Source organism: Monodon monoceros, unplaced genomic scaffold, assembly GCF_005190385.1.
Source record: "Monodon monoceros isolate NGI ecotype Baffin Bay Population unplaced genomic scaffold, NGI_Narwhal_1 Super_Scaffold_1, whole genome shotgun sequence".
NCBI classification, from domain to species: Eukaryota; Metazoa; Chordata; class Mammalia; order Artiodactyla; family Monodontidae; genus Monodon; species Monodon monoceros.
Window position 1 is genome coordinate 897,379 of NW_021703765.1, and position 27,254 is coordinate 924,632.

The 27,254-nt window shown below is 40.4% G+C and overlaps 1 protein-coding gene across 16 annotated transcripts in view; it reads right to left on the reverse strand.

Annotated features, from left to right (window-relative positions):
• The window catches only part of ATP9B (ATPase phospholipid transporting 9B (putative)), a 217,961-nt gene that overhangs the window by 183,510 nt on the left and 7,197 nt on the right, over positions 1-27,254 (reverse strand). For 13 of the 16 annotated variants that reach the window (XR_003794415.1, XR_003794414.1, XR_003794417.1 and 10 more), the window contains exons 2-4: positions 19,316-19,489; positions 11,732-11,882; positions 9,131-9,244 (exon numbers count right to left, since the gene is read on the reverse strand). Coding sequence is in view for 7 of the 16 variants with exons in the window: in XM_029228447.1 (XP_029084280.1) it covers positions 9,131-9,244; positions 11,732-11,882; positions 19,316-19,489 (439 nt within the window). In the remaining 9 variants the exon portion in view is untranslated. Of the gene's footprint in view, positions 1-9,130; positions 9,245-11,731; positions 11,883-19,315; positions 19,490-27,254 lie in introns of those variants that run through there. The other 3 variants (XM_029228532.1, XM_029228539.1, XM_029228547.1) reach the window with 3 other exon arrangements.

Sequence of the window (27,254 nt, forward strand, 5' to 3'; positions counted from 1 at the left end):
AAGGACAGACCTCTAGCCTCGTGGCCCACTCAGTGCCGCCTTTATCCTCCAACGCCAGGACACGATCAGCAGTCTCCTGCAACAGCACGACACCTCCCATCCGGTCTTTGCCAGTGTCTTTCCAGTGGTTGCTAAAAGCACTACTTTAAGAAGTATTCCAAAGCTACTCTTGGAATCAGAAAGAGAAGCCGTGAACAGCAGTTGCTGGTGGGCCCCACCCGCAGAGAGGAAGGCAGGCACGGCACGTGCCAGGGATTTGCCATCACCGCCTGAAGACAGCTGACGATGGGCAGTGTGACCCTCACGTAGCAGGACCTTTAGCACACATTTTTTTTTTAGTAACAGTTTTGTTGAGATTAATTCACATACCCTAAAATGCTTTTAAAGCATGCATGTCACCTGTTTAGTTTATTTACAGAGCTGTGCCTCCATCACCACCATCAAGTTCTAGAGCCTATTTATTTATTTATCACCCCCAAAAGAAACCCCAACAGCAACCAGCCCCCATTCCCCCTCCGGTCCCCGCCCTGGAAACCACTAATCTACCTTCCGTCTCTGTGGATTTGCCTATTACGGGTGATTCGGTAACCTCGACGTTTAGCTTCCTGACAACAGCCAAACTGTTTTCTAAAGCGATTACACCAATTTTCATGTGTTTATTGCCCATGTGTATATCTTCTTTGGAGAAATGTTAATTCAGATCCTACACCCACTTTATAACTGGGTCAACTTATCTTTTAATTGTTAAGTTGGAAGAGCCCTTTATATCATTCTGCATACAAGTGCCTTGTCAATTATGTGACCTACAAATATGATGTTACAAACACTTTCTCCCACTCTGGGTTATCGTTTTACTTTCCTGATGCTGTCCTCTGATGCACAAAAGTTTTTAGTTTTGATGAAGTCCAACTTACTCAAGTTTTTTCTCTTGTCACTTGGGCTTTTAGTGTCCAAGATCACAAAGATTTACTTCCATGCTTTCTTCTAGGAGTCCTACAGTTTCAGCTTCATTTAGGTCTATGATCCATTTTAAGTGACGTTTTGTGTATGCTATGGTAGGGGTCCAACTTCATTCCCTCCCACGTGCTGTCCAAACGTCCCAGCGCCATCTGTTGGAGACTACTCTTTCTCCATTGAACCGTCTTGGTACCTTGTTGAAAATCCATTTGTCATAAATGTTTATGTCTGGACTCACCATTGTATCCTTTGATCTACATACCTATCCTTCTGCCAGTACCACATTCTCTTGATTACTACAGCTCTGTAAGAAGTTTCAAAATGGGGAAGTATGAGTCCTACGACTTTGATCTACTTTTCTAGGTTGTTTTGGCTACCCTGGGACCCTTCCATTGTTGCATGAATTTTAGAATCAGCTTGTCAATGCCTGCAAAAGAAGCCAAATGGGATTTTGATTCAGATTGCGCTGAACCTGTAGATCAGTTTGGAGAGTCCTGTCATTGTAATACTAAGTCTTTCAATTCTTGAACATGAGATGACTTTCCATTTACTTATATCTTAATTTTTTTCAAAAATGTTTTATAGTTTTTGATATGCACTTTAGCTAAATCTATTCCTTTTTTTCCTTTTTGATGCTGTTATAAACAGAATTGTTATCCTAATTCCATTTTCAGATGATCATTGCTAGTGTGTAGAAATACAAATGATTTTTGTATATTTATCTTGTACCCTACAGCTCACTAACTTGTTCCAATATTTTTGTGTGTGCATGGATTCCTTAGATTTTCCTATACACAAGATCATGCCATCTGCGAATAGAGACAGATAGCTTTTCTTCTTTTACATCTAGATGCCTCCTATTTCTTTTTCTTGCCTAACTGCACCATTCATTTTACCTTCAATAAAATGTTGAATGGAAACAGTGGGAGTAGCCATCTTTGTCTTGCTGCTGACCTTAGGGGGAAGCATCCAGTCTTTTACTATTAAAAGTATGTTAGCTGTGCAAAGTACAAAATTTTAATAACAAGAGAGATTTCTACATTATGACCAAGTATCTCCATACTAGAGGGAAGTATGTGCTCTAGGGACAAATGGCCAGCCTCTCCAAAGCTGGTGACTTGTCATGACAAAGCAGTGATGAAATAAAGTGGTCATCAAAGAAACTGTTAGTTGGGGGCAGAGAAGTACTCTTATCTTGAATGCAAATTCATCATTTTATTAGAGCTAGGGTTACCAAAGGTAAGACAAAAATAAAATAAAATAAAAGCATCAAATATCAAAAACATTAGCTTTAAGAAATTTAGTATTATCAAAAGCCTTAAAATTTATACACATATTAACCAAGCAGCTTCACTTCTAGAAACTTAGCCTAAAGAAAAAAATAAAATAAAATCAAGGATCCCAGCACTGAATATGAAAAAAATGGAAACCTGAAAGTCCATATAAGAAATTTATGATACTCTATATGATGAAATATTTTATTTCCCTAATTCAAAGATGCTGTTGATTTTAAGATGCACCATTATTGGGACTTCCCTGGTGGCGCAGTGGTTAAGAATCCGCCTGCTAATGCAGGGGACACAGGTTCAAGCCCTGGTCCAGGAAGATCCCACATGCCATGGAGCGACTAAGTCCATGTGCCACAACTACTGAGCCCGCGTGCCACAACTACTGAAGCCCCCGTGCCTAGAGCCTGTGCTCCGCAACAAGAGAAGCCACTGCAAGGAGAAGCCCGCGCACCGCAACAAAGACTAGACCCTGCTCACCACAAGTACAGAAAGCCCGTGCGCAGTAACAAAGACCCAACACAGCCAAAAATAAATAAATAAATAGATAGATAGATTTATTAAAAAAAAAGATACATCATTATTAATTTAGTAACAGTCCTGGTGGGAAGACAATATCACTTTAAATACATAAACTGTTTATAAGTCACAATTTCAGTAACATGAAAACTACGCATCTATGAATCCAAAAATACAGTTCTATGCAGCCTTTTTTCCTTTCTATACAGTTCTATTCTCGTGTGGGAGAATATTTACTGTTACAGACGCATGTGACGGTGTGGAAGTAACTTCTCAAAACTCTACCTGTGACTGACTCACCTTGAGAGACAAGAGGAGAATGAGTGTCAGGAATGCTTCATTTATACAATGAAGACAGTATTTTTAAAGAAGTGCTTTCTATCAGACAGGCATATCAGAATCACTCAGTCAACTGTTTGCAACACAGATTTGCTCAGACCCTACCTGAAATATGTACCTTTACCTCTAATCTCCAGGGAACTGACCCCCTCCCCCACCCCGACATACAAACGGTATTTAAACTCTCCAGATGAATCTAATTTTTACCCTTTAAACCTACAGCTTAAAGACAGCAAAATTTAACTCTGAATTTATTACGTTTATAAACCACAAAAACTGTGCTAGTTCCTAGTGCTCCTAAGAACTCAAGGAGTGAAAGTCAGCTGCCTCTTCTAATGTGATAATATTAGAGAAGATGCACCAAAGAGGGGCAGGTCCCAACTTCTAAAAACAGGAGTTCAGCACCCCTAAGAGGAAGCAGAGTCCCGGTCACAGGCAAGGACTACTGACGACCTAAGCAGCTCCAGGCCACACTCCAGGTCTAAGGCTCCTCTGGATACACAAGAGACGGGTAGGAGCAGAAACAGCCAAGAGGGGTCCCTCCCACACCGTCATGCCCACCTCTAGCACATATATTCTGAGAAGACGCCCAGTGACCAGCCTAGGAACATAAAACAGATCAAAGGAAAGGCAAGCTGATGCCACCATTTCCTTCTTGACCACTGGAGTTACAACCAATGGGCCTCTACCTTTCAAGTTTACATCTTCTGAGGTTAAGACCTCAGAAGAGGTCTGGGCTCATAACAGATGGGTGGTTTAGGGAAGATGTGGATACACAAGTCTCCTGCAGGAGCAGCTGGGCCTGCCCATGACCTCAGCATCAACCAGGTCAGAGATGTCGGCTACAGCACTGCTACCCAGAAAAACCAAAACTGCACACAAGAGGGTCACAGTGACATGCTGTCCCCCAGAATCAACAGCACTGGTGCATCAGCACTGATGACAAGAATATCTCGCATGGCCTGTCCACAGCCCGTGATGAAATCTTACATCACAAAGTGGGATCTTTTCTATTTCTCCATATAACCCAGGAACCATATGGAGTGAGTGTCAAAACAATATATAATTTAGTAAAGAGAAAAAAGATTTTATTATGTTACCACATCAGTTTACCTTTGAGGGATTATTATATGCCAGACACTCCTACATATTTTAAATGAATTACCTTTTAAATGTTACAAAAACCTTAGAAGACGTGTACTTTTAGCTCTAACTTACAAATAAAGAAACTGAAATACAAAAAGAAAAAGTAACTCAGTCAGGGTCAAAAAGTTCATGTAAACAGTGGTTGTCTCTGGATGGCAGGATTCCAAATGATTGATTTTGTTTTCTCCTTTTCATACTTTGCCCACACCTCCAATTCACAGAGACACTCACAAGAAAGGGTGGATAGAAGGAAGGATTTTAAAATCAGACTGAAAATCAGAGTCCCCCACAGACTGATTTCCAGCCTACACAGCCTATCTGGTTTCCAATTATGTATTAACAGAGCACCAGGAAGATATTTTATATGGAAGATGTACAGATTAAAAATCCATATTTTCTTTATCTAAAAATCTTTTGTATGGATAGATCTACTCCACCTTATTCATTTTGACAGAAGCATTACAATCCATTTTGTTACTCTGATTACAGCAGCTTTGCCTTGAAGAAGTGTTCTGAAATCTGAACAGTATGAAAGGTAATATTCATTCTGATACAATGTAATGAAATCACTTATTTTCAGTTTACTCTTCCTATTATATAACAAAATATAACAGAAATTAGTTCAGACCTGAAGCCAGTAAACAACACTGCCAGGAGTAATTGAAATAGAAAGATTATTAATTAAGCTATCACTGTTTTCAGAAACATCCTAATTTTAGATAGAGAGCAGAGGGACTAAGTTTGCATTAACTTGTTTTCTTTAAAATGAGTGGACATCAGACATAAGACTTCATCATCACCAGCTTTAAGTTTTTTATGCTTCACTGGCAGGTTTTTGGCTAGGAGAAAACTGCACATGCTAGCTGATTCCTCTTTTGGGCAACTTATAGAACCTTAGAGTGCAAGCAGAGAAAAGATGTCAAAAGCTTTAATGTGTATATAAAGATCCCTGCTCTTCTAGGCCCTGGGCATGGGCCAGGGTAAGATACACAGGCATAGAAAGAACAAGGGCTTAGGAAGAAATCAGGAATACTTCCCTTGGTAAAATAAATAAATAAATAAATAAATACACATATATATTTCAGAATTAGTTTAAAGGTTCTTTAACTTTGCCCAGATTAATAAGAAAGATCTTCTACAGATAGTATCTAAATTTTCAAAAATTTAAAAGGTGTTCTGAGGTGAGTTTGGATCAAAGAACCAATATACCCTAAGTCAGCTTCATGGATTCAAAAGTGAGCCTAACACGCACATCAACTTTTTGAGATTCTTGCCAAATCACAGGTTAAAATGCATATAAAAAGTGCAAGCAAAGATACTAACAAACCTTCATTATGTGTTTTCTGAGAAAAGGCATCACCTGTGGCTGCTGCCAAACCGAGGAGCAGAGGGAAGGGTGGGAACCCAGGTCTGAGGGTGTGGCGGCCAGCAGAGCGGAGCAGGGGAGCGCTCGCCCGCCCACGTGTCGAGGCCACGCGGAGTGGAAGAAGGGGAGGGGCTTTCCTCTGCTCTCTGGAGCACGAACACATAATCACAGCAGAATCATGGTCCCATTATGGATACTGAGGTTCGTACTGAGGTATTTATCTAAATACAATAAAGTTTATTTCTCATGTCAAAAAAATGATAAAGTACTTCAAAAAACCTGAGAATTCAAGTTAAAGGACCTAAAATCCAAGCTAGAACTGGAAATGAGCTCTTGTTAGAGAACAGAGAAACTAGAGCGGCCCATGTATGCTGTGCACTCAGTCCAAGCCTGGCCAACAAGGTCAATCTGTGAACAGGTAACACTGAATTCTTCGAAAAGAATCCATCAAAATAGAACATTTTCTTTGGTTAAAAGCTAGTTAAATCAGAGTTAAAAAGGCCAGAGACAAAAGCAAGATACAAATGAATATATTTTACTTTAGATTTTTAAGAATTTGTGTTCTCAGATACTCATTGTTCGAGTTAAAATTAATTTAACCCAAGGTATAAAATACTATTTAAATGGTAAATACTGCTAGGAATAGAAAATAGGGGCTAGAAATAAACACAGGAAAACCATAAATAAGTTTGTGTTTTCAGCATTAGCAAGTATATTTTCTATGTTCTAAAACTTCTGTAATGCTAGACTGCTTTTATTAGAAAATGGACAAAATAAACAGCACTTTTAAGGAGGGCACATACAGCTACAGAATTTCTGGCACAAGTGTGTGAGGAATAACACAAATTCGCCTGATCATGCAGCAGTCTGCAACTGAGAACAATTAGAAACAACCTAAAAGTCTCCTTTCCCAAGAGGATGGACAAATCAATTGTGATACAGTCACACAATGGAATACTTTAGAGAAGTGAAAAACGAAGGAACTAGATATATGTGTGTCCACATGGGTCAATTTTATAAATCAATGTAAAGCCAAAAAAGCATGTTACAAAAGGATACTTAGAGTAAGACAAATGTTACATAGAATTTTTAAAGCATGCCAAAACAGTGCATCTTGTTTTAGTAATACAAACATAAGTAGCAAAATTATTAAGAGATACACAGCAATTTAATCTCAAATTCAGAATAGAGGTTACCTCCAATGAGAAGAAAAGTGAGAGAAAAGAAAGAAGGAGAAGTCACCTATGTTCCCTCTCCATGGCCGTGTGGCTTTAAAATCAACTTTGAAAACTGTGCTGTAAGCTCCGGTGTTCTCCCTCGTGTGACATGTGCAACACACAGACACACGCCCCTATCCTATTCAGGATGAAATCTGAGCGCCCACCGCCCCTCCGGGCCCCTTCCCACCAGAGTTGCACGTCCACACACTCCAGGGCGCCCAGACCTTGTGCAACTACTGTGCCCTCTGCCTGCAACACCTGCTCTGCACACGGCCCACTCACTCCCTCCTATCGTCCAGATGTCGTCAAATGCCACCCCAACAAAGGCGACTTCCTTAGCCACCCTATTGAAATAACCCGGTCATTCTCTACCCCCATATCCTGCTTTACATTTTTGGCTTCATGGCTTCATGGCAGGCTTCCTGGCATGACGGATCATTTAAATTGTCTTTCTCCCCCAGAATATAAGCTCTATTAGGACAGGATTTGTCTTACTCACAATTGAATCAACACTGCTTTGACTAGTGCTGGACACAAACGAACTCAGTGGGGGCTGATCAAAGAACTGTGTATTTCATTCCATACCCACTTTTCCCCATTCTTCTAATATGTACACCTTCAGTGTTATTAAATACTTTTTCTAAACATCATTTTCAAAGGTACACAGCAGCACAGTATTCCAACAATGCATGGCATACAGCACAGTTAAACAATCCGGTTAGACATCTGACTTTTCAAATAATTTTGTCATCAAGAATAATAGGGCTTCCCTGGTGGCGCACTGGTTAAGAATTCGCCTGCCAATGCAGGGGACACGGGTCCAGGACCTGGTCTGAGAAGATCCCACATGCCGCGGAGCAATTAAGCCCCTGCGCCACAACTACTGAGTCTGCGCTCTAGAACCCACGAGCCACAACTACTGAGCCCACACGCCTAGAGCCCGTGCTCTGCAACAAGAGAATCCACCACAATGAGAAGCCCGTGCACCTGCAAGGAAGAGTGGCCCCCGCTCGCCACAACTAGAGAAAGCCCGCGCGCAGCAACAAAGACCCAACTCAGTCATAAATAAATAAATAAATAAATATTTTTTAAAAAGAATAATAATAGACATTAGTAAAGACATTCTTTAGACTCTATGACTGATCATTATTGCTTTAAGATAAATTCCTCAAATAAAAACGCTGAATCCATTTATAAGGTATCTTTATATATATTTCCAAACTGTCCTCCAAAAACAGGCTACACGGACTTATGTTTACACAACAGTGGATGAGAATCACAGCTTCACATCAGCAGCACCAATGTCTCTGTCGATCTGGTGAATACAGTAAGTGGAAAAGGTATCCATTTATTCAGTAACTTTGTGTCTAGATCACACATAAGTTGCTTTCATTGCTCAGACCCACGCCACCCTAAAGTCTACATGAACAGGAACCGGAGAGGGACTTAAACTTACCCCCGCTTCCAGCCCTCCTGCCGCAACTGAAAGCACAGCCTCGGAGGCGGCAGGGCTGCACGACGCAGAACAGATCAACTGGAGAGCATGTGGCTCCGATCTCCAGTTCTGAGGGCGGGAAACCTGAGCACTGCCCTGCTCCCTCGCTACAGGAATCATCTCACTCGCCATGTTTTCTTGCCCAGATCACACTGGTGATCTGCCCAGGAGGGAGCACACCAAAGGGAGCAGTACCCCCTTCTAGGTGAAAAGAAGGAAGGAGACATACCTCTTGCCTCTGCAAACGGAAAAGCAATGAAAACTATCCGCAAACAGCATAAAACTATCAAGATAGCATGTCCGAGATGGAAATACTCCATGACAAACATCATTTGCCTTTCCAAAAATGCCACACCCCAAGCTGTCAACCAGCGGCTGCCAGACTTCACTGAGATACTTCAGAACTGTTGCCACCAGGCAGAGGGAAAAGCTGCCCATCCATCAGGATGCCAGAGGTGCTGGGCAGACTCGCACAGGCCCGCCCCATCTCTCCCAAGAGCTCCTCCAGTACGGGGCAGCGGGGCTGGGGACGCACAGCTGCCACCCTAGGGCCCGACAGAACGCCCAGCCCCACCAGCAAAGGTGCTCTGTAGCTTCTCCAGCCAACCTAGCGTCGCATGCTGCCCTCACACTCCTGTGGGGCTGCAGAGGACTCTGTGAAACCTTGTAACAAAAGTTCAGTGACACACAGCAACATATCACATTTTAAAAAGCCGATTGATTTATCTTTTAACCATCTCCACTCTTAAAGCTATATTTTAAATAATAATTTCACTTAATTTCAAAAATCTTTTCTTTTTACCAGAGGAGCCCAGTAGGTGTAGAGATAGCCTATTTTCAATGCTGGCACAAACTGTGAGCAGGATACTACCAGAAAATAGAGATTCAAGAAAAACTTGAATTGTTCATATAAAACCTAAAAAGAAAAAGAAAAAATTAACATAATCTCTTCAAGGAAAATCTTTCATACCTTAATTAAATAATTAAAATCAACATAATATCTAACTGTATTTCCATCAAACAGTGAAAACATGCCCTGAGTCACAATACATTAATTTTGACAATGGCTTTCCAATAACTAAATCACAAAGAAGAGCTAAGGTTACCCCAAATTATATTTTAAATAAACTGAAAAAAAAGAAAATTAGAACTTTCAACTATGTTAAGTGTCCTCTAAAAGTTTCTTATTTTCTTGCATGCAATTTTCCAGGTTCCCACACTCATCTTCTATAAATCTTTACATGCACACCAAATGAGACAGCAAAACCTTCCCAATGTTAGTAAGTCAGTTAATATAGATATACAAATGTATCTCTTCATATCAACTCAGAAAATCTTATGGAAAAGTGGTGTTAACCTTGTATTTATGAAATGGTAAACAATAAAACATGATAGCCACGTTTTCTGAATGTGGACATCTAGGTAGCTTTACAAAGATCGAGTGAACAAGCAAATCATGTACAGGTATGACTTCACACACACAAAAAAACCTACTTTAATCTCCTGTATTTACTTCCCTCAAAGTATAAGAAATGATAAAATATAAAAATACGTAAATTACAGACCAATTTTCAGGAAGACAGCTACCTGCATATTCTTTCTAGGATAGCTGATATACGGGAGCTGACCTTCAACACTACAATTACAATGAAACTTACAGACTTGCAAACTGCAAATCAAAATCTCCTGGAATGCCATTTTTTAATACAACTTGGAAGGCACAGAAATTTTAACAAGGGCAGAGCAATGCGTTAAGTACTTATTGTTGACTTAAAGAGTCTGGAACCACAGTTTTTATATAATGAAGTTATACACATCATCACACAGTTATGTGTATGGCTAAAAACATCAGTTACATCAATGACACGTTTATATTCATAATCATGTTCAACTGCTGTCTAAAAATGTTTTGAATCATTTCATAAATTAATCTTAGCAGGAGAGAAAACTCTTTTTCCTCAGTGATTTCTTTAAAATGTCAGTTAGCATAGATTATATCTACTAGCAATTCAGAAACTGCCATTCGTGCTAAAACTGGCATAGAATTCCTACTGTGCAATTACCAAATGTTTCTAAAATACTACGTTTTAGATGAAAAGACTAATTTAAGAGACAATCTAAGAAAAAAGTCATTCCCACGGTAACAGCTGTACAGACACATCAACAGGTCTCTTCCGGACAGCCATCCTGGTAGCCATGTGAACTCACTCGGATCAAAACTAAGCTGCACGATCCACTTTAAACCACTGCAATCAAGACTTTATTGTCTGCTGAGTGAAATCCTGGAGGGCTTTAGGAAAATGTACAATACTTAGCCAATCTGGGAGTACTTAATAATTTAAATCTAAGGAGAAAACAGTAGCTTCATTCAATAAAGATGAGAATATTTATCTGCCTGAAAGAGAGTTTACACTTTATTGTCCTAACAAAAGATCAGTCTTTTAATTATGAAGCCATTAGTTTTGTGTGTTTTAATAAAGGAGCATATTAGACATCAAGCATCTGACAACTACTGGACGGATGGGGGGGTGAGGGCTGATCAATGCCCAATATAAAGTCAGCATGGTTATTTAAATAAAAACATGAAAGATAAAGCAGCCCTCATTTCACATAATCAAGAGGGGTTTTTGCAAAATAGCGTAAGAGCTAATACCTAGAACATATCAAAAACTTTGATACTGGAAACATAAATCAGTCCCAGCTTTCTTTTGCCTTTAGAAAGATAAATAAATCTGTCTATTAAAATAGGGAATGATGGCGCAAAAGGCAAAAATAATTCCACTAATCTAAATACATATAATCGCAGTTTTATAATTTAAGCCACAAATATCACTGGCAACAAAAAAAGTAGTAAATATTTAAACTTCAGAATTTAAATTTAGCATAATACCTAATTAAAGGTAACTACTGACATAACAATACAACAAGGCCTGAAATTTACAACGTGAAGTAGAAAAGAAATCTATAAATGCTTATAGATATTTTGTTATGGAGTCATGTTTGTGTAAAAAGTTATTTTACTTTCATTGTGACAGCCTCGGCAGGCTTTAAACATTAGATACATTCCAGTTTTCCCACCAAACAAATTCCCAGCCAAACAAAATTTATGACTTATTTTCTGATAATTTTATTTAGCTTTACTTGGTTATTTCTACAATAATATAAATGTGATGTTTATCTAGAATTGAAGGCAATAATCAAACTATAAACTTTCTTGAGTTGAACCCTTATCATGTGGCTATTACAAATGCATGTGAATTACTTAACAATTATTTGAAACACCCATGGTTCCAAAGCAAAAGGACTCTGATTTGGATACGACAGAATTAATGAGGGAAAAAAATGAAAACAAAGTTAGCAATCTCTGATATGCAGCCCGTTTTCAAGAATTTAACAATCTTACCCCAGGTATAAAGGTAAATACATTGTATTTCTGATTTTTTATAGAATTTCTGGGATGTTTTTCTTCACACTTTTCCGGATATCCAAGCCACACTGTACGAGCTTTCAATTCTTTCTTTCTTTGACAAATATTTATCAGCCAATCACAGCAACTGCATGAAACAAAAGATACATATTGCGTATGCTTTTTCAAAAGTTTTTGAATTAACTCTACATATCCAGAGCCAATACTGATTGTTTCTGTATTTACCAGACACCAATAGCATATCTACTGTTAATCTGTAAGGGTTTTCTTAAAACAGGTCAGCTATACTAATTTAAATTTGATATGAAGATACTGAAGGAGCTTGAATAAGTGTGCAATGACTCCTAGAACCTCAGGGAAATTATCCTCCCCGTTTAGACCCTCTTATTGGCAAAATAAAACCATTAACATTCTGAAGCAGTCAATGCTTTCCATGCTGAGAAAAGAATCGCCATATGTTATCGGTAATTCTCAATACACTACTTGGTGATTCAGTGATAAAGGCTCTCAGACGTCAATTAACTAGGATGTGGCCCACCCCCTTGTCTTAAGTAGTCACTTTTTTCCTCCTTTAAGTGATCGCGTTAATATAAAACTAAGACGTATGGCTCCATTCAGTATTTAGAAAGGATACCAATGTTTAATGGACTATTCTAATGGCAATAAAAGCTTGATTGTATTTCCATGTGGCTACCTTCAACTATGCAATGAAGATTTTAATCTAAATCTACCCTGCTCCAACCCTGCTCAGGGTTCCAGGAGCACAAACTTCTCCTTCCTGGACATCCAAACCACCATATTTGAATAGAGAGTATAGAGTTTCTAGTGGGATAACTTTTCTTAAAATACTTCAGAAAATGATGAAAAGGTATCAAATTCACCTCTATTAAGCATAAAATAATCCTGAATTTAAACTTCAGTATTAACAATTCAGTTTAATTAAAATTTCCAAAATGCAGAGAAAGACTCCGAGAGGTTTATTAAGGGAAGGGAAGTTATTAAACGTCATCTTCTGAACGTAGCCAAGGCTAGAACTGCAAGCCAGAAGGATAAGGCGGAAATTCCTAACTTCACTTGTGACAAAGCAAGCTCAAGAGTTAACCTGAAATCCTGCAGGATAACGACAGCCTTAGAAGGTGTGACTATAAGATGAGGCTGACCCCTCAGGACTATGTGTCAAATTCACTGCATGTCTTTCTTCCCTTTAACACACTCAGATGTGTTACTTCATAAATCACCCACAGCAGCACCCTGTATGAGGGAATACATTATGTGGTTAAACTGAAATCAGTATATCCCTACTAAGTATCCACCTAGTTCTTGGCTGTGCTCAGAAAACCTTCATCCTGGAAGGACAGGGCTTTGCCCTTTGAAAGCTGCCGAGTCCTCCTGGCGTGGGCACAGCTCATCGCCCGCAGGAGTGTCAGGCTCTGCCGTCCTGAGGAGCTACCCCATGGGGGTGTCCAGGAACGCCAAATGCATACCAAGCAGATCAGCTCTAAAACATTCTCCGCACCCCGTCTTCTGCTTCAATTGGAGCAGACAAAGAAGACCCAACTCTCCAAGAGCAGAAATTTCTTATCGCTGCTTGCCATCACGTTTTAAAAAATAAATCAGAACGGAGAGCGTCTCCACGCATAAAGCATACTTTTAAATCCCCAACAGTTATAAATCACAGTATTATTAAACGATTTAAGACTGTCAAAATAAGTATTCCCATCCTTACTGTTTGTTGGTGGGGGAAAGGGGACTGGTCAAGTAGATCTCAGTCAATATTGGTAATATTTTATCTTGTTTATGCTTGTATGAGACAAAAATTAAATAAGGCTTCAAATAAAATATAACAAGCTTCAAACTACTATTTCTCACCTTCCTGTTGCTTTTACAGTAGGACCTGGATTGCCTCCAGCCCAAGCTCCCTCACCAACACCCACACGGAACCAAATTGCCGGACCCGCGCCTCTCCTTGGGGCACCTCCCCGCAGCCGGGAGGGAGAGAGGGAGGGAGGGCGCACACTGCCCACCTCTGTCCAGTTACAACACCAACTCCTCGTCTCGGACCCCCGCAACCACACTCACAGACGCCAAACTCCCACACGGTACACAAGGGAAAACCGGAGGCCACAGAGGTCAGTGAGCAATGTACGCGCAACAGCTGGGCAGGGCTGACACACAGCCCGGACCTCAGTCCCCACTCAACCCCGTGTTCCTCCTGCCGCGAGGACAACAGGCAGGCCGGCGCCTGCTCATCTTCACAGACGGCCTGTGCTTAGCACAGCACACAGTACGGCAGCCATTCTACAGATGATGGAAATAAATGAAAAACGCATGAGCAGGCCACAGGACTCCATGGGAAAAACGTGGACTTTAAGGTCGTGCTTTTGGAAACAACTCCCAGCAAGTGGCCCTGGGGTGGTCCCCTGGCCTAAGTCTTTGTTTCCTCATCCGCAGAAGCGCTGATGAGGTTACAGGTGACACGCTCTGAGCTCCTGGCACAATGCCTGCCAGAGGGGAAGCACTCAGAGCTCTGCTGTCACTATGCTGCCTCTCGCTGTCACATTCAGAATGTTTCCAAACTTATAACACTAATTGGCACAAAAAGTTACTGTCCAATAAAGCATCCATTGGCCACATGTGGCTATTTTAGTGGGAATTAATTAATGTTAAGTAAAATAAAAAGTCCAGTTCCTCAGTCACCCTATCCACCTTTCAAGGACTCAACAGCCACCTTGTCCAGTGGCTACCATATTGGACGTCACAGATCTAGAATATTCTCAGCATCCCAGGGAAGCTCTGGAGCAGGGCTGGTACACACAAAGCACTCTTCAGGCAAGCACGACAGCTAGGACAGCAGTCCTCATGTGTGCACACTTTCTTCAGCATTTCAAATACAGCAAAAATCCTCCAGGAATGTATTCAGATATGAATTTTTCTCCTGAAACACATAATTATCTAATCTAATGGTTTAATGTGCAAAAGTCAGACAAGTCTTAAGATGAAACGGAGGGTAGCCAAAGCTCAGTGTTTGAAAAAATATAAATAAAACTTAGGAAATGTGGCTTTTCCAGAGTTTAGGCTGGTATCGACATATTCTACAGGCAAAAAGCTCTATAAATGCAAAACCACTGTCTTCATCACATGACACTTAAACATTCGCTAGAATAGAAACCTCAGCGTCTACACCACTATCAGCAGCACGTGAAACTAGCATCCCATTAACTTTCAAAGCCCCACACTCTAGAAACCAAATAAATACGAGGGGCTAAGAACACATATCCAACAGTCCAGTCCTTCTCTATAACGCTGTAGAGAAAAAACTAAGGTTCCTAGACTTCCAAAATGTAATTAAATTATTCATAACACTTTGCTACTACGATTACCAAATTAAAATCTTATTATTATTTCTTCATGCGAAGACAGAATCAAGCAGTGGTTAGGGAGCCACTATTAAACCACCCGCTATTCCACAATATTAAATGAATACACAGTCTCAAACTTTTAAAAGCCTGGGGCTCCGCCAGCATTGCCACTGGATTATGCAGACAGAAAATATGACCAGAAAGAGAAGACAAACCCCCCACATAAAGAAAATACTTGTAACCAAAAAAATACGTGTAAGTAAGCCTTATAGAGCTGTAGAGCTAAGGGAGAAAGTAAAACTATGGGCAATTTTTGAAGGCAAAGTAATAAGAGTGAAACATACTGGTAAACACCGGTAAGTGAGAAGGAGATGCAGAGGAGTCCCTGGAAGAAGAAACCAGAAGCTTTACCCAGCAACATTTCTATGCGCACTGCACGTTTCCTGTTACTCAGTATTCAGGAGACACTTTCCCATTTATATGTAAATCGCCTCACACTGTCAAGGCAAATTGAAACTAAATCCAATAGTGTACAAACTATACTTTTTTCTTAAAACATTTTAGGATTAGTAAGTTTTTGCAAATGCCTCTACAATCAAAGTAGTACTCCAATACTCAATAAAGCACATCTTTATATACCAAGATACTGTCTTGTACAATTTTAAGGGGCCATAATTAAATAACTTCCAAAATTTAGAAAGCCTCCTTCCCAAATAAATAAATAAATAATTATATCCAACAGGTACCTTTGGTTACCAAGCCAAAAGCAACACAGCACTCATGTCCTCTTAAGAGATCAGCACTTTCCCGTGTTTCTGCACTCCAAAAGTGTTGCCGATTAACTGAAAGTGTAGAGGCCATTTAGGACCGGGAACAATCCTAGCATTTGATACCCCCCCTTCATATGGAAGTGCCATTCAGGGGTTCCACTTTCATGGGGACAAAGTGATTTTTGATAGCAAGTGAAATGTAAACCTCGTGAGAAAGGCATTACTGTCCCCCAGAACTACATACCGGTGTGCACCACAGTAACCCACGTGGAGGACACCCAAAGGTTTAGAAGACAGATTACAGAAAAAGTTTTTCCAGAGTCAAGTTTTTCAGAGTTGGAATTTTTGCCAAATAATAAAAATGAGAAGGCAGGTCTTAAGCCATGAAGAAATTAAAGCCTACTCAATCCCAGAAGAAGAAGAATTTAAAAATAAACCTTACTACTCACAGAATCTACAAATAAAAATACAATGAAATATCTGCAACTCCTTAATACCACCTGCTATCTGTCTTCACCACAATATTCACTGGTGTTTTCTTCTGCAATTAAACTAAGTAATTTTATATATCTTCTACTCTTTGATCCTTCGCCTAATAACCTTAATAACACTGACTTTTATAATGCCTGGTATTTAGAAAATAAAAAGGTTAGCAAATATTCAAAACTGGAAATTTATAATAAAGAAAATAAGACCCATCTAAGTTGCTAACTGTACAGTTTGTTCTGTAACGTGCAGTTTTAATTTCCATAACAATTTCCTGGTGTAGTGGATGCACACTGAACACGAAATGTGGCCATGTCTCAGGTCACTCTCGTCCACATGGAAAGAGACACTCGTGAGTGAAGCCACCACGACGGTTCGGTCAGCTCTGCCCACATGATCACCATTTACTAAGATAAAGACTTTATATACATGTCGAGTATATATTACTGAGCTGTTTTAATATCCCCAAAACATGTTAGTTTTTGCCACTAACACCTAGATTTTCAAATATATTCTTAATATCTTCCTTAAGAAAAGGAATATTACAAATGAAATCCAAAACTTGGCTATGTTCCATTTGGTAAAAACAAAATCCTGTAAAAGACCAAAAATAATTAATTCAACAATGCACTCGGCCTTCAACAATGTCCACAATTCTTGGCAACCGTTTCACTGGTATGGATAAGTATCACTTCCAACACATGGCCTGCCCTCTTGAAGTCCACACCATGCGCACGAGACTATGACCTTAAAGTTTCAGGTCCATCAGTACCCACTCCCACGTCCCCAGTTTCTAGCAACTCTGTCATGCAGGGATCCTCTGTGCACAGTAGGTAAGATTCTCAGCCTTCTCAGTCCCACTGATCTTCACGTCAGGTTCCCTTTAGGAAGGTGAGACCAGGCACTTATCTGCTTGAAGAGTGCAAAGCAGGACCTATCGCATTTGGAGCACACCTCCTCGTCCTAGCACTTTTCCCAGTCCGCGGAGCAAAGAGCAAGGAAAGGCTTTGGCGAGTCAAGTCAGACTCTGGCTCAACTTCGGGCTTGGCCCTTAGCTATCAGGAGAGGGCCTCTTCTAGTTCTCGGCTGTAAACAGCAGTGAGAATGCTCATCTCAAACAGCACCACTGGGTCTGATCCCACTCTTTCTTCCACCCCACACTAATGGAAAACACACACCACACATCCATCAAACTGCAATTGTGGCACCGCCCAAAGCTCCTCTGCCGCAGCCGTCTCTTCAACTCACAACACTGGCCACCATTCCCACCGTAACTGCCCACACCCTCGCTTCCACAGCTGGTTCTGTAATGGCTCACGTTTCTCCTTGATGGACAAACAGTAATAAAATTATGCTGGGTTCAATACAGGTGCGTGATTACTGATGATCTCTACCAAGGCAGGACCAATTTTGTCATTTTTTTAGTCCTCATGTGTATCCCAGACACCTCCTCACTTAAATGAACTAATGTTCCCAACTGAGGTTAAGATAAAAGTCATCCTCTCCAACACTATTTCACACTTGCTCCCCTATTTTTTCTGCTGCCTAAGAAAAGGATTATTAGCCTTCCTTTCCAACACTGTCCTTTTCCCCAAAGGGTCCCTTTCCTTCTTCCTTCACAGACCTCTACCACACTGCTGCCGTTTTAGGAATGTCATCCTTCCGGGTGGCTTCCACTATCACTACAGTAACAACAACTCTCAAACCTACATCTCCAGATCCTGCTTCTGGATCTGACAGAACTATCTGTCTTAGACCAATCCAGTACATGACAGATTTACATAAGGTATCACCTCACAACAGTCAGAATGGCCACCATCAAAAAGTCTACAAATGATAAATGTTGGAGTGGGTGTGGAGAAAAAGGAACCCTCCTACACTGTTGGTGAGAATGTAAATTGGTACTACCAATTTACAACTCCAACTATGGAGAATGGTATGGAGGTTCCTGAAAAAACTAAAAGTAGAGTTACCATGTGATCCAGCAATCCCACTCCTGGGCATATATCTGGAGAAAACCATAAATCAAAAAGGTACATGCACCCCAATGTTCACTGCAGCATTATTTACAATAACCCAGACCTGGAAGCAACCTAAATGCCCATCGACAGAGGAATGGATAAAGAACATGTGGTACAGATATACAATGGAATATTACTCAGCCATAAAAAAGAAACGAAATAGTGCCATTTGCAGCAACATGGATGGACCTAGAGATGATCATATTAAGTGAAGCGAGTCAGTCAGAGAAAAGATAAATATCATGTGATATTGCTTATATGTGGAAAGTAAAAAATGATACAAATGAACTTATTTACAAAACAGAAACAGACATAGAAAAAAAACTTACGGTTACCAATGGGGATAGCAGGAAGGGCAGGGTGGGGGGGGTAGATTAGGAGTCTGGGATTAACGTATACACACTACTATATACAAAACAGATAAACAACAAGGACCAACTGTATAGCACAGGGAACTATATTCAATATCTTGTAATAACGTACAATAGAAAAGAATCTGAAAAAATATATATATACGTATAACTGAAAAAATAAAGGGACTTGAGCATCCACTGATTTGGGTCTCAGAACCAATCCTCCACAGATACCAAGGGACGCCTCTATAATCACAGACGGAAAAGAAAGGTACACAGTTTATAAATGTCAGTACAGTGACCAGAATTAATTCTACCATGCAGTAATTACAAAATCACTAATTTTCTCCACCTTTTAAACATTAAAACATCTCACAAAAAAGTGAATTTGGCTTTCTGTCCCTTTTGGATTAGCACTGTTTGGTTTTGACTAAGGTTATTAATACTCTCCATGATGTCATTTAGAGAGTGGCTTCTTTAGTTTGATATAGAAACAAATGTGTTTAGAAGCTAAGCTTATAAATAACTGTGTAACCTTGGTGTGTAGGTTAGGCAGCAATGGATAACAAACCTGGTACAGAGGAACTTCCATCCTCCACAGACAAACCACTCTAGGCCTCTCTTTCTTCGCATGATCCTAGCTCGTGGTAATTTGTGGTAATCACTTTCATCATTCTCAAAGCCTTCTTCAGACATCATTAATGGCATTTCATCCAAATGGGCAGACTCATCTTCCAGCTGGTACCTGGATAAAGGAAAGAACAGAGCACTGAGGCAGGCCAAGCAGTCTTCTGTATATGATACGGGTCTGGCTTAGGGCAAGAGCTGGCCCAATTCTACTAATCACACGTTTCTTTTTCCCTCGTACTAAGCTGTCTTCAGGGGAAGCAAAGCATTACAAATAACACTGCACAGTAATGCTACTTTCCTTTGCAAAAAACTTAACCAAGGTAAGCAGGAAGGGAAAGGCTGTCCAAGGAAGCTGCCGTTACCATGCCGTGAGCGGAACCCTCCAAGCAGCCTTCCATGTGTCGTTGTTGTATCTACATAAAAGACCATTCTTTTGATGTTTCTGTATGCTTGAAATAACTTATAATGAACAACTGGGGAGATTATACTCAAGGGAAAAAAATTTAAGACTAGAATAGATGTCCACTCTCCATTACTTCTTCTATCTACAGCTTCTCCATCTTTTCTCCTGCCACTGCCTCTGAGACCTGTGGTCACCTGGACACTTGTCGTTTTCTCCATCATTACTATCTTCTTTCTCTAGATCTCCTGTCACTCTCGAGAGCCAACGCTTTGGAGATGAAGGCCTACGGAAGGACGGACGATGATGGGTGCTACTCCAGATAATCGAGAATATCCAACAGCACTAGCAGAACTTCCATTCTGCTCTGAACTTTAGTAAAATGCCTCTCCTACAGTTTATAACAAGCTTTGTATCTGCAGTTAGCTATCTTTTTAGAATCCTTCAGGGAAGTGTGTGTGTGCAAGTGTGTGTGGCCTGTGCATGGGTGGGTGGGTGCCTGGGTGTGCCAGTGCACATGTGAGTGTGTGGCAACGGTGCCATGTACCACTCTGCCTACTAGGATTCTGTGAAAAGGTCAGCAAGCAAGATTCCCAAAGCCTGTCTTCATGAGACTTTATTCTTAAAATAAGGGCCTAGCTGTCAAGAATCCAAGCCCAAATGGAATTCAATGATGGAAAAAAGTCCTTGGACGTGAAGGCCAATGTCAACCTCCCACCTAAGTTTCTCTACCGTCTTCTCAACATTTGGTAACTAAAAAATAGTCCAGCGAGAGGATTTACCAGGTTACTCAGTTATCCCCTACAGGGAAGACATTTATAACTCCCCATTAAAAAATATTTCAGTGAATATATCTGTGCATAGCACTTCTCCCATATTTTAGATGAATTCTTTCAGAGATTCCCAGGACTAGAATTGTTATGTAAAGTCATAAGCTGTAAAATACTCGATACATATTGCCAAACTGCAAATTTAAACTCCCACCAATATGAGAGCTATGACAGATACCAAAAACACGAGAAGCAGTTTGCCTCAGCCTTATCAGACTGGGGCTGGAACAGTTACTCATTTAAGGGAAGGAGAGCACCTTGGTGTCACACGGGCCCTTACACCACCAATGAGCTATGGCCGAGGCTGCTCCCCTCTCGTACGGAAAATTCAATTTAGCTGGACGCAGTTCGGAAGATAAGAGGGGCAGCAGGGGTGGCCCGTGCAGACATAAGATCAGGGCCTCTTGCGAGCCCAGAAAGGCAGAAGGAACTTGGCAGTGGAGGCCCTTGCAAATCACAGGAAAGACAACCATTTCAGGTGAGAGGCAAACATGAGATTCGCTCTGCACTCTGGCTGCCCTGGAGAACTGGTCGAGCCAGAGCTGGAGCCAATTAGGAGGCCGCTGCAAGAGTCCAGGACAGAGACAGACAGTGCTTCAACAAAGGAGCTGGAGGAAAAAGGAGAGAAGTGGGTAGATTCGGGGCATTTAAGAGCTAGAGCACACAGACAGGTGATGTTTGCCTATGAACTCAGGGGACACAAGAGCCTAAGGATGACCGGCCTGTACGGGAAGAAGGACAGCAGTGCCGCTCAGTAGGACAGAAAACACTAGCAGAAGCAGGCTTCTGGCAGCAGAGGGAGAATCTTGAGTCTGCTTTTATTCATTTTCAGTCTGAGGTCTCTGAAATATGACGCAGGCAGCTGCTATAAATGGAGCTGGCCTGCCAAAGGCAGGCAGGAGCTGGGAGGTCAGCAGTGGAAGGGAATTTATTCTTTGGCCTCACCAGCTCCTCTTTCCTTAGGAACCTGGCCCACTCCGCCCACCACCCAGGAAGGACTGCTGTGTAGTTGCCTGGGACCTCAAACCCTCCTGTGGTTGGTCGGGGACAGGCAGCCAACCAAGCTAAGCCACAGCTGTCCAGGAAAATTCTGCGACTGGAGCTGAGAAAAAGGCGGCAGTCTCCCTCGATAACTAAAGCTACTATCTCCTGTGATAAGAGCTGTTGGAGGTCTATGCCAGTACGTAGAGTAAGAAACCCAGAAAACCAGTCTTCTGAAAGAGAAGAATGAATCAGACAGATACGTGTAAAATGAAAAAATGTTTCATGTTTCTTGTTTCATGTTTCAAGATTAAAATGTTTCATGTTTAATCTTCATGCAAGATTAAATACACAATCTACTTTCAATATGCAAAATATTGCTTTTTTTTAAAAGCGTAAATCTACAAGAACAGAAAACAAGAGGAGATAACAAAATGTAAGAAGCTGGGGAAAGCAGATGTATGGATGGTAAACAACTAAGCAGAACCATGAAAATGGAGTCTGAAGCCAGCAGTGAAGAAACCAGAGAACCAAGGGATTGGAACCTCAGGACCCTAGCAGGGCTGAAGACCGGCAGCGCTGGGTGCCTCTGGGAGCGCTTTGAAGGGACGCTGAAATAAGAACCGACTGAAAGCTCTGAAAGAAACATCTGGATCCTTACACTGCAGCCCCCCTCCCACCCAACTAGGCAACCAGACTCTCAGGCAGTAATCTAGGCACGTCACGTATATTCATTTAATTCCCAGGTTTAGACAATTAACACAGAAAACCATACTATAAGAAAGAACAAAAACTCAAATGTCCATAGACAAACGCGAACCATACATACAATGGGATATCTATCATTCAGCCATGAAAAGGAAGAAAATTGATACAAGCTACAACGAGAACCTTTAGGACATCATGCTCAGTGAAATAAGCCGGACACGAGAAGACAAACACTGAATGACTCCACTTACATGAGGTCCCAAGAGCAGTCAACTCCAGAGACAGGAGGAAGACAGAGGTGAGCGGGCAGTGGGGGAGGGTGGAAGTCAGTGTCTAAGGGGCACAGAGTTTCAGTTTGGGAAGATGGAAGTTCTGTGGGTAGATGGCGGTGGCGGTTACACAACAACGGTAACGTACTTAACGCCATTTACTGTGCACTTAAAAACGGTTAAGATGGTATTTCTTATGTTACGCATACTTTACCACAATTCTTTAAAAAAGAACAGATTTCTGTAATTATTGTTGATGATACCCTGCTCCCCCGCAGCCAAGTAACCACTGGAAGACGGATATCCCCTCATCACTACCCACACCCTCAGCGCGCCGAGCTAATTCCTGCAACACGGCTTTCCCTGCACTTAGCACGGGGCCCTTTCTCCTCGTGCTCCTGCTGGCTGCCACAGTCAGTGTGCTGCACCCTTACGCACAGGGCAAGTTTACTCAAGAGATCCATCATTTGGGGAACAGGCTTGTCAATCAGACAATAAACCAGAATGAAAAAGTACTCCTGCAGGCGTCTTAGACGAAGGAGCCCGGGAAAATGGATGGCTAAAGTTTACTGAGTCCTTAACTATGGCCAGGCACTCTGGAGGTCTGTATTCTGCATCATCAAAGAAGAAAACTTTAAAGCAAATGAGAAAATGGGGGAAAATGTGCAGCACGTGACAGAAAAAATGATTCTTTATAAGCAGTTCTCACAAATCAATAAAAATCAATAAAAAAGCAAACACTATGAATGACAAACGAACAAAGACAATTCACAAAGGAAGAAATACAGCTATACTTAGAAAATTACACTCCACCACATTAGGAGCTTACGACAAACACTTGAGCGTCTACTACGTGCTAGCGCTGTCCCTGCGGGTACAGAAGCAAAGAGGCACACGAAGCCCCTGCTCATACACAGCTTAGGTACTAACAGGACAAAAACAAGACGTAAACTATTTTCAAAGGGGAAAGTGCTAGGAAGACAATAAAGGGGATGATGAGACCAGAAGTGACAGGAGGGGTCTTCCTCAGATTGTCCAGGAGCCTGAGTCTCAAGAAGCGACACCTGGATGAAAAGCAGCCAAGCACACCAAGGTCTAGGAAGACCTAGAAGGGGCTGCAGAGCCTGGAGGGCTGCAGGAGGGGAGACAGCCAGCGTGGCTGGAGGGAGCGAGCCGGGCGGAGCTGCGGCAAATGCAGCTGCAGACGCAGCCGGGGCAAGCCCCACAGACTGGAAGGCCAAAAGGAAGAGTGTCACACGAATTCAAAGTGGAAGGAGGGGAAGGCAGTGGAAGGCTTTAAGCCTGGGAACAATTTTTGTTTTCAAAAAGGACGTTTAAAACATGCAAATTAAAACAACTGAAAAAATAATTCTTAACATTTGGCATGGCCAACAGTCTCGGATAACCAGGGACTCTTATTGCTGGTAAGAATGTGAACAACTTTTTGGAGACTAATTTGTGAAGATGCATCGAAAGCCTTTTTTTTTTTTTTTTTTTTTTTGGTAATGCAATTAAACTTTAACGCACAGGTTCTATTATCTCATAAAATTAAAAATATATACAAGATATATCTACAAAGATAATGATCACCGTGCTGTGCACCCCAAAAGCCTGGAAAAACCTCATTGTCAATGATTAGAGTTGCTTTTAATACATGATGGAATACCATATCATCACTAAAAGCAAGAGAGCAGAAGGCCTCTGGCTGAAAGCATATGTCAGGAGAAGTAGCAGTCACTATTTTCACCTCTCTTTTGAACACCTTACTCCACTGATCAAAGGGATACTCGTTTTAATCTCTCCATGTAATCTTCTACAAACAACTCCAATTACTACTGATACCATCACTGAACATCCCTACAGCAAGCGACCTATCATCTGAGATGGTTCAGGCAAAAAATTACATAAAATCTAAAACAGAACTAATATTTTTCCTCTCAAATATTCCTTTTTTCTTACTTCTGTGTAGATTACTTCTTTTAAAACAGTCAACTAGAAAATGAATATTTATACAAAATGCAATTAAAATTCAAAACACCACTTAAATATATTATAACATAGTATACAAAACGAGATTTTTAGTCTTTTTCATTAAGCTCTTTTAGCCGTTGTGTTGTTTTTTAGCAAAAGTCACAATCTTATCAAGTTTAATGCTAGAAAAGCAGTACAATGAGTCTGAAAGATAATGAATATAAGCAACATCATGTTTAGTAACCTCAACTTCAGAAATGGAGACTTTGAACTGGCAAGCAATTTATTCCACTTCCAAAGCAATTTTCCTATTGTATTGAAAATTTTACCTCAGTATTTAAAAACAATAAGATGATGAATAATGGATTTTTCAGAGACAGGATAAGCAGAGAATATTAAGTGTCTTTGTTGCCTGGTGTCATACACACTTAATTGGTTTGTCACTCAAGAAAGATCAACGTTTCCAGCAATTAAGTATAATTCTGGAAACATATTTTTAAAATGAGTAACAACAATGTGAACAAAGCCGACAGAATGGATGATACTGAACCCAAGAGTACCGCCACGGTAAGAACTGAAGACAGCTATCTTAGCTGCTGCCAAAGGTTTAAAAAAATTAGGAACTTTCAACAAAACATTCAAGTACTGGAAGACGAATAATTTACATGTGTCTAAGTAAAAGTAGGTCAATACGATAACTATCTTAAACTCACATTTTTATCTTAAGTATCCAACAGCCTTATTGTTTCCACTTTGATGAGAAACATTTCTGAGAGTCAACTGATATTAAAGGGAGAAAAACATTTAAAATATGCCTAATGCTTAAACCTTCTTTAAGAAAAATAAACACTCCCTCTTTGCCTACGTGTAAGTAACGCAGAAAAACAAAGCGACAAAATGCTAGAGAAATGTGCATATTTTCTTCATCAAATAGAGCTTCCAAGTTCAACTGTGTCACTGATAGTCATTAATGAGCAGCAGAACTGTATGAACTTCTGAAAAATTGGAACTCCTTCCTTCCTACAGCAGCAGAGGAGATGAACAAGGGAATAGTTTAAAAAAAAAAAAAAAAATTTAAAGGAACAGCACCAGAGCAGCATGCCTTGACATCAGCAGCAAAAACAAGCAACAGGGACAAGGGTCAGGCAGTCCCTCGAGCTGAGGCCCCCGGCCACACACTGTTTATGCAGTAACCTTGGAGTTACTGACTCCTCTTACACAATGTTCTGTAAGAGATGAGAATACCAACTTCTCAAATAAGAAATTACACTAATGCTATACATAAATGGAGACAAACTTCTGAATCAGAGTTAATGGTGCGATATCTAATATATGTAAATGTCAATCTAGAAATTCACAGATGGGCAGGCCAGTTAGCTCAGGACACACACTCCAGTTGCCCAGAATGTGCTATCCCAATCACCAACTCTATCTTCATGCTGACACTGTTGGTTTAGAAAATTAAGTGAGACATTTCCATGCTGGCAAGTGTGAAGAATGTCGTAAACGTGTGCGAACTACAGCCCCCGTAAAGGAAATTAATTCTATAAATTTTAAGACTATGTCTCTGATTCCAAGGAATCCTGGGCCTGGGTACTTGGATAAATGCTATCTTACTAATCATTCTGTACTTTAAAAAAGCTTTCAATTGCAAACCATCACAGCAAAGGAAAAGTTTCATCTTTACAAATAGTAAAATATTTTTTTATCATCATGATAATTGTAAAATTTTTAAGATTCAGAGAAAATTGTATGTAGACACTCAATGAGAAAACTAACACTAAAAAAAAAAATTGTGTTGCCTCTACTAAGAAACGTACTAATATTTTAGAGATAGTCAGACAATAGGCATCTGTTCTCAGCATGAGTCTCTTTTTAAAAGAGACTGATAAAACAGAAGACTTAAATAAGGTCCACAGCCCCAGAGCATAACACCAAAATGTCCAGGATACAAGCAAAAATCACTCATTACACCAAAAACCAAAAAACTCAACTTGAATGAGAAAAGAGAATCAAGACATGTTAACATCAAAATGATGCAGATGTTGCAATTATCTGACAAGGGTTTTAAAACATTCATCATAAAAATGTTTCAACAGGCAATACAAACATGTTGAAGCATATGCAAAAGAATAGAACGACTCAGCAAAGAAAGAGCTAATATAAATTAGTATCAACTGGAAATTTTGAAACAAGAAAAAAAAATAGCAGAGACTTAAAAACTGAATGGACAGGCTCAGCAGCACAATGCAGGAGACAGAGGAAAAATCAATGAACTTGAAGACAGAACAACAGAAATCACCCAATCTGAACAGAAAACAGACTTAAAACAAATGAACAGAACTCATGACCACATGGGACTAAAAGAAAAGATCTCACAAGGTGTCACTGGAGTAACAGAAGAAGAGAAAAAAGAAGGTCCCAAACATAAGTATTCAAACAAATAAAGGCTGAAAACTTCCATTTGACAAAAGATTCAAGAAACTAAGTGAAACAGTATAAACTCAAAGAAATCTATGCTAAGGCCCATAATAATCAAACTACTGAAAACTAAAGACAGAGTTTGAAAGTAGTGAGAAATGATATCTTACCTACAAAGGAAAAATCATTCAAATGACATCAGATTTCTCATCAAGAATCATGCAGGCCAAAAAGAAGTGACATAACATTTTTCAAGTGCTCAACCCCAAACTGTATATCTCGTGAAAATATCCTTTAGGA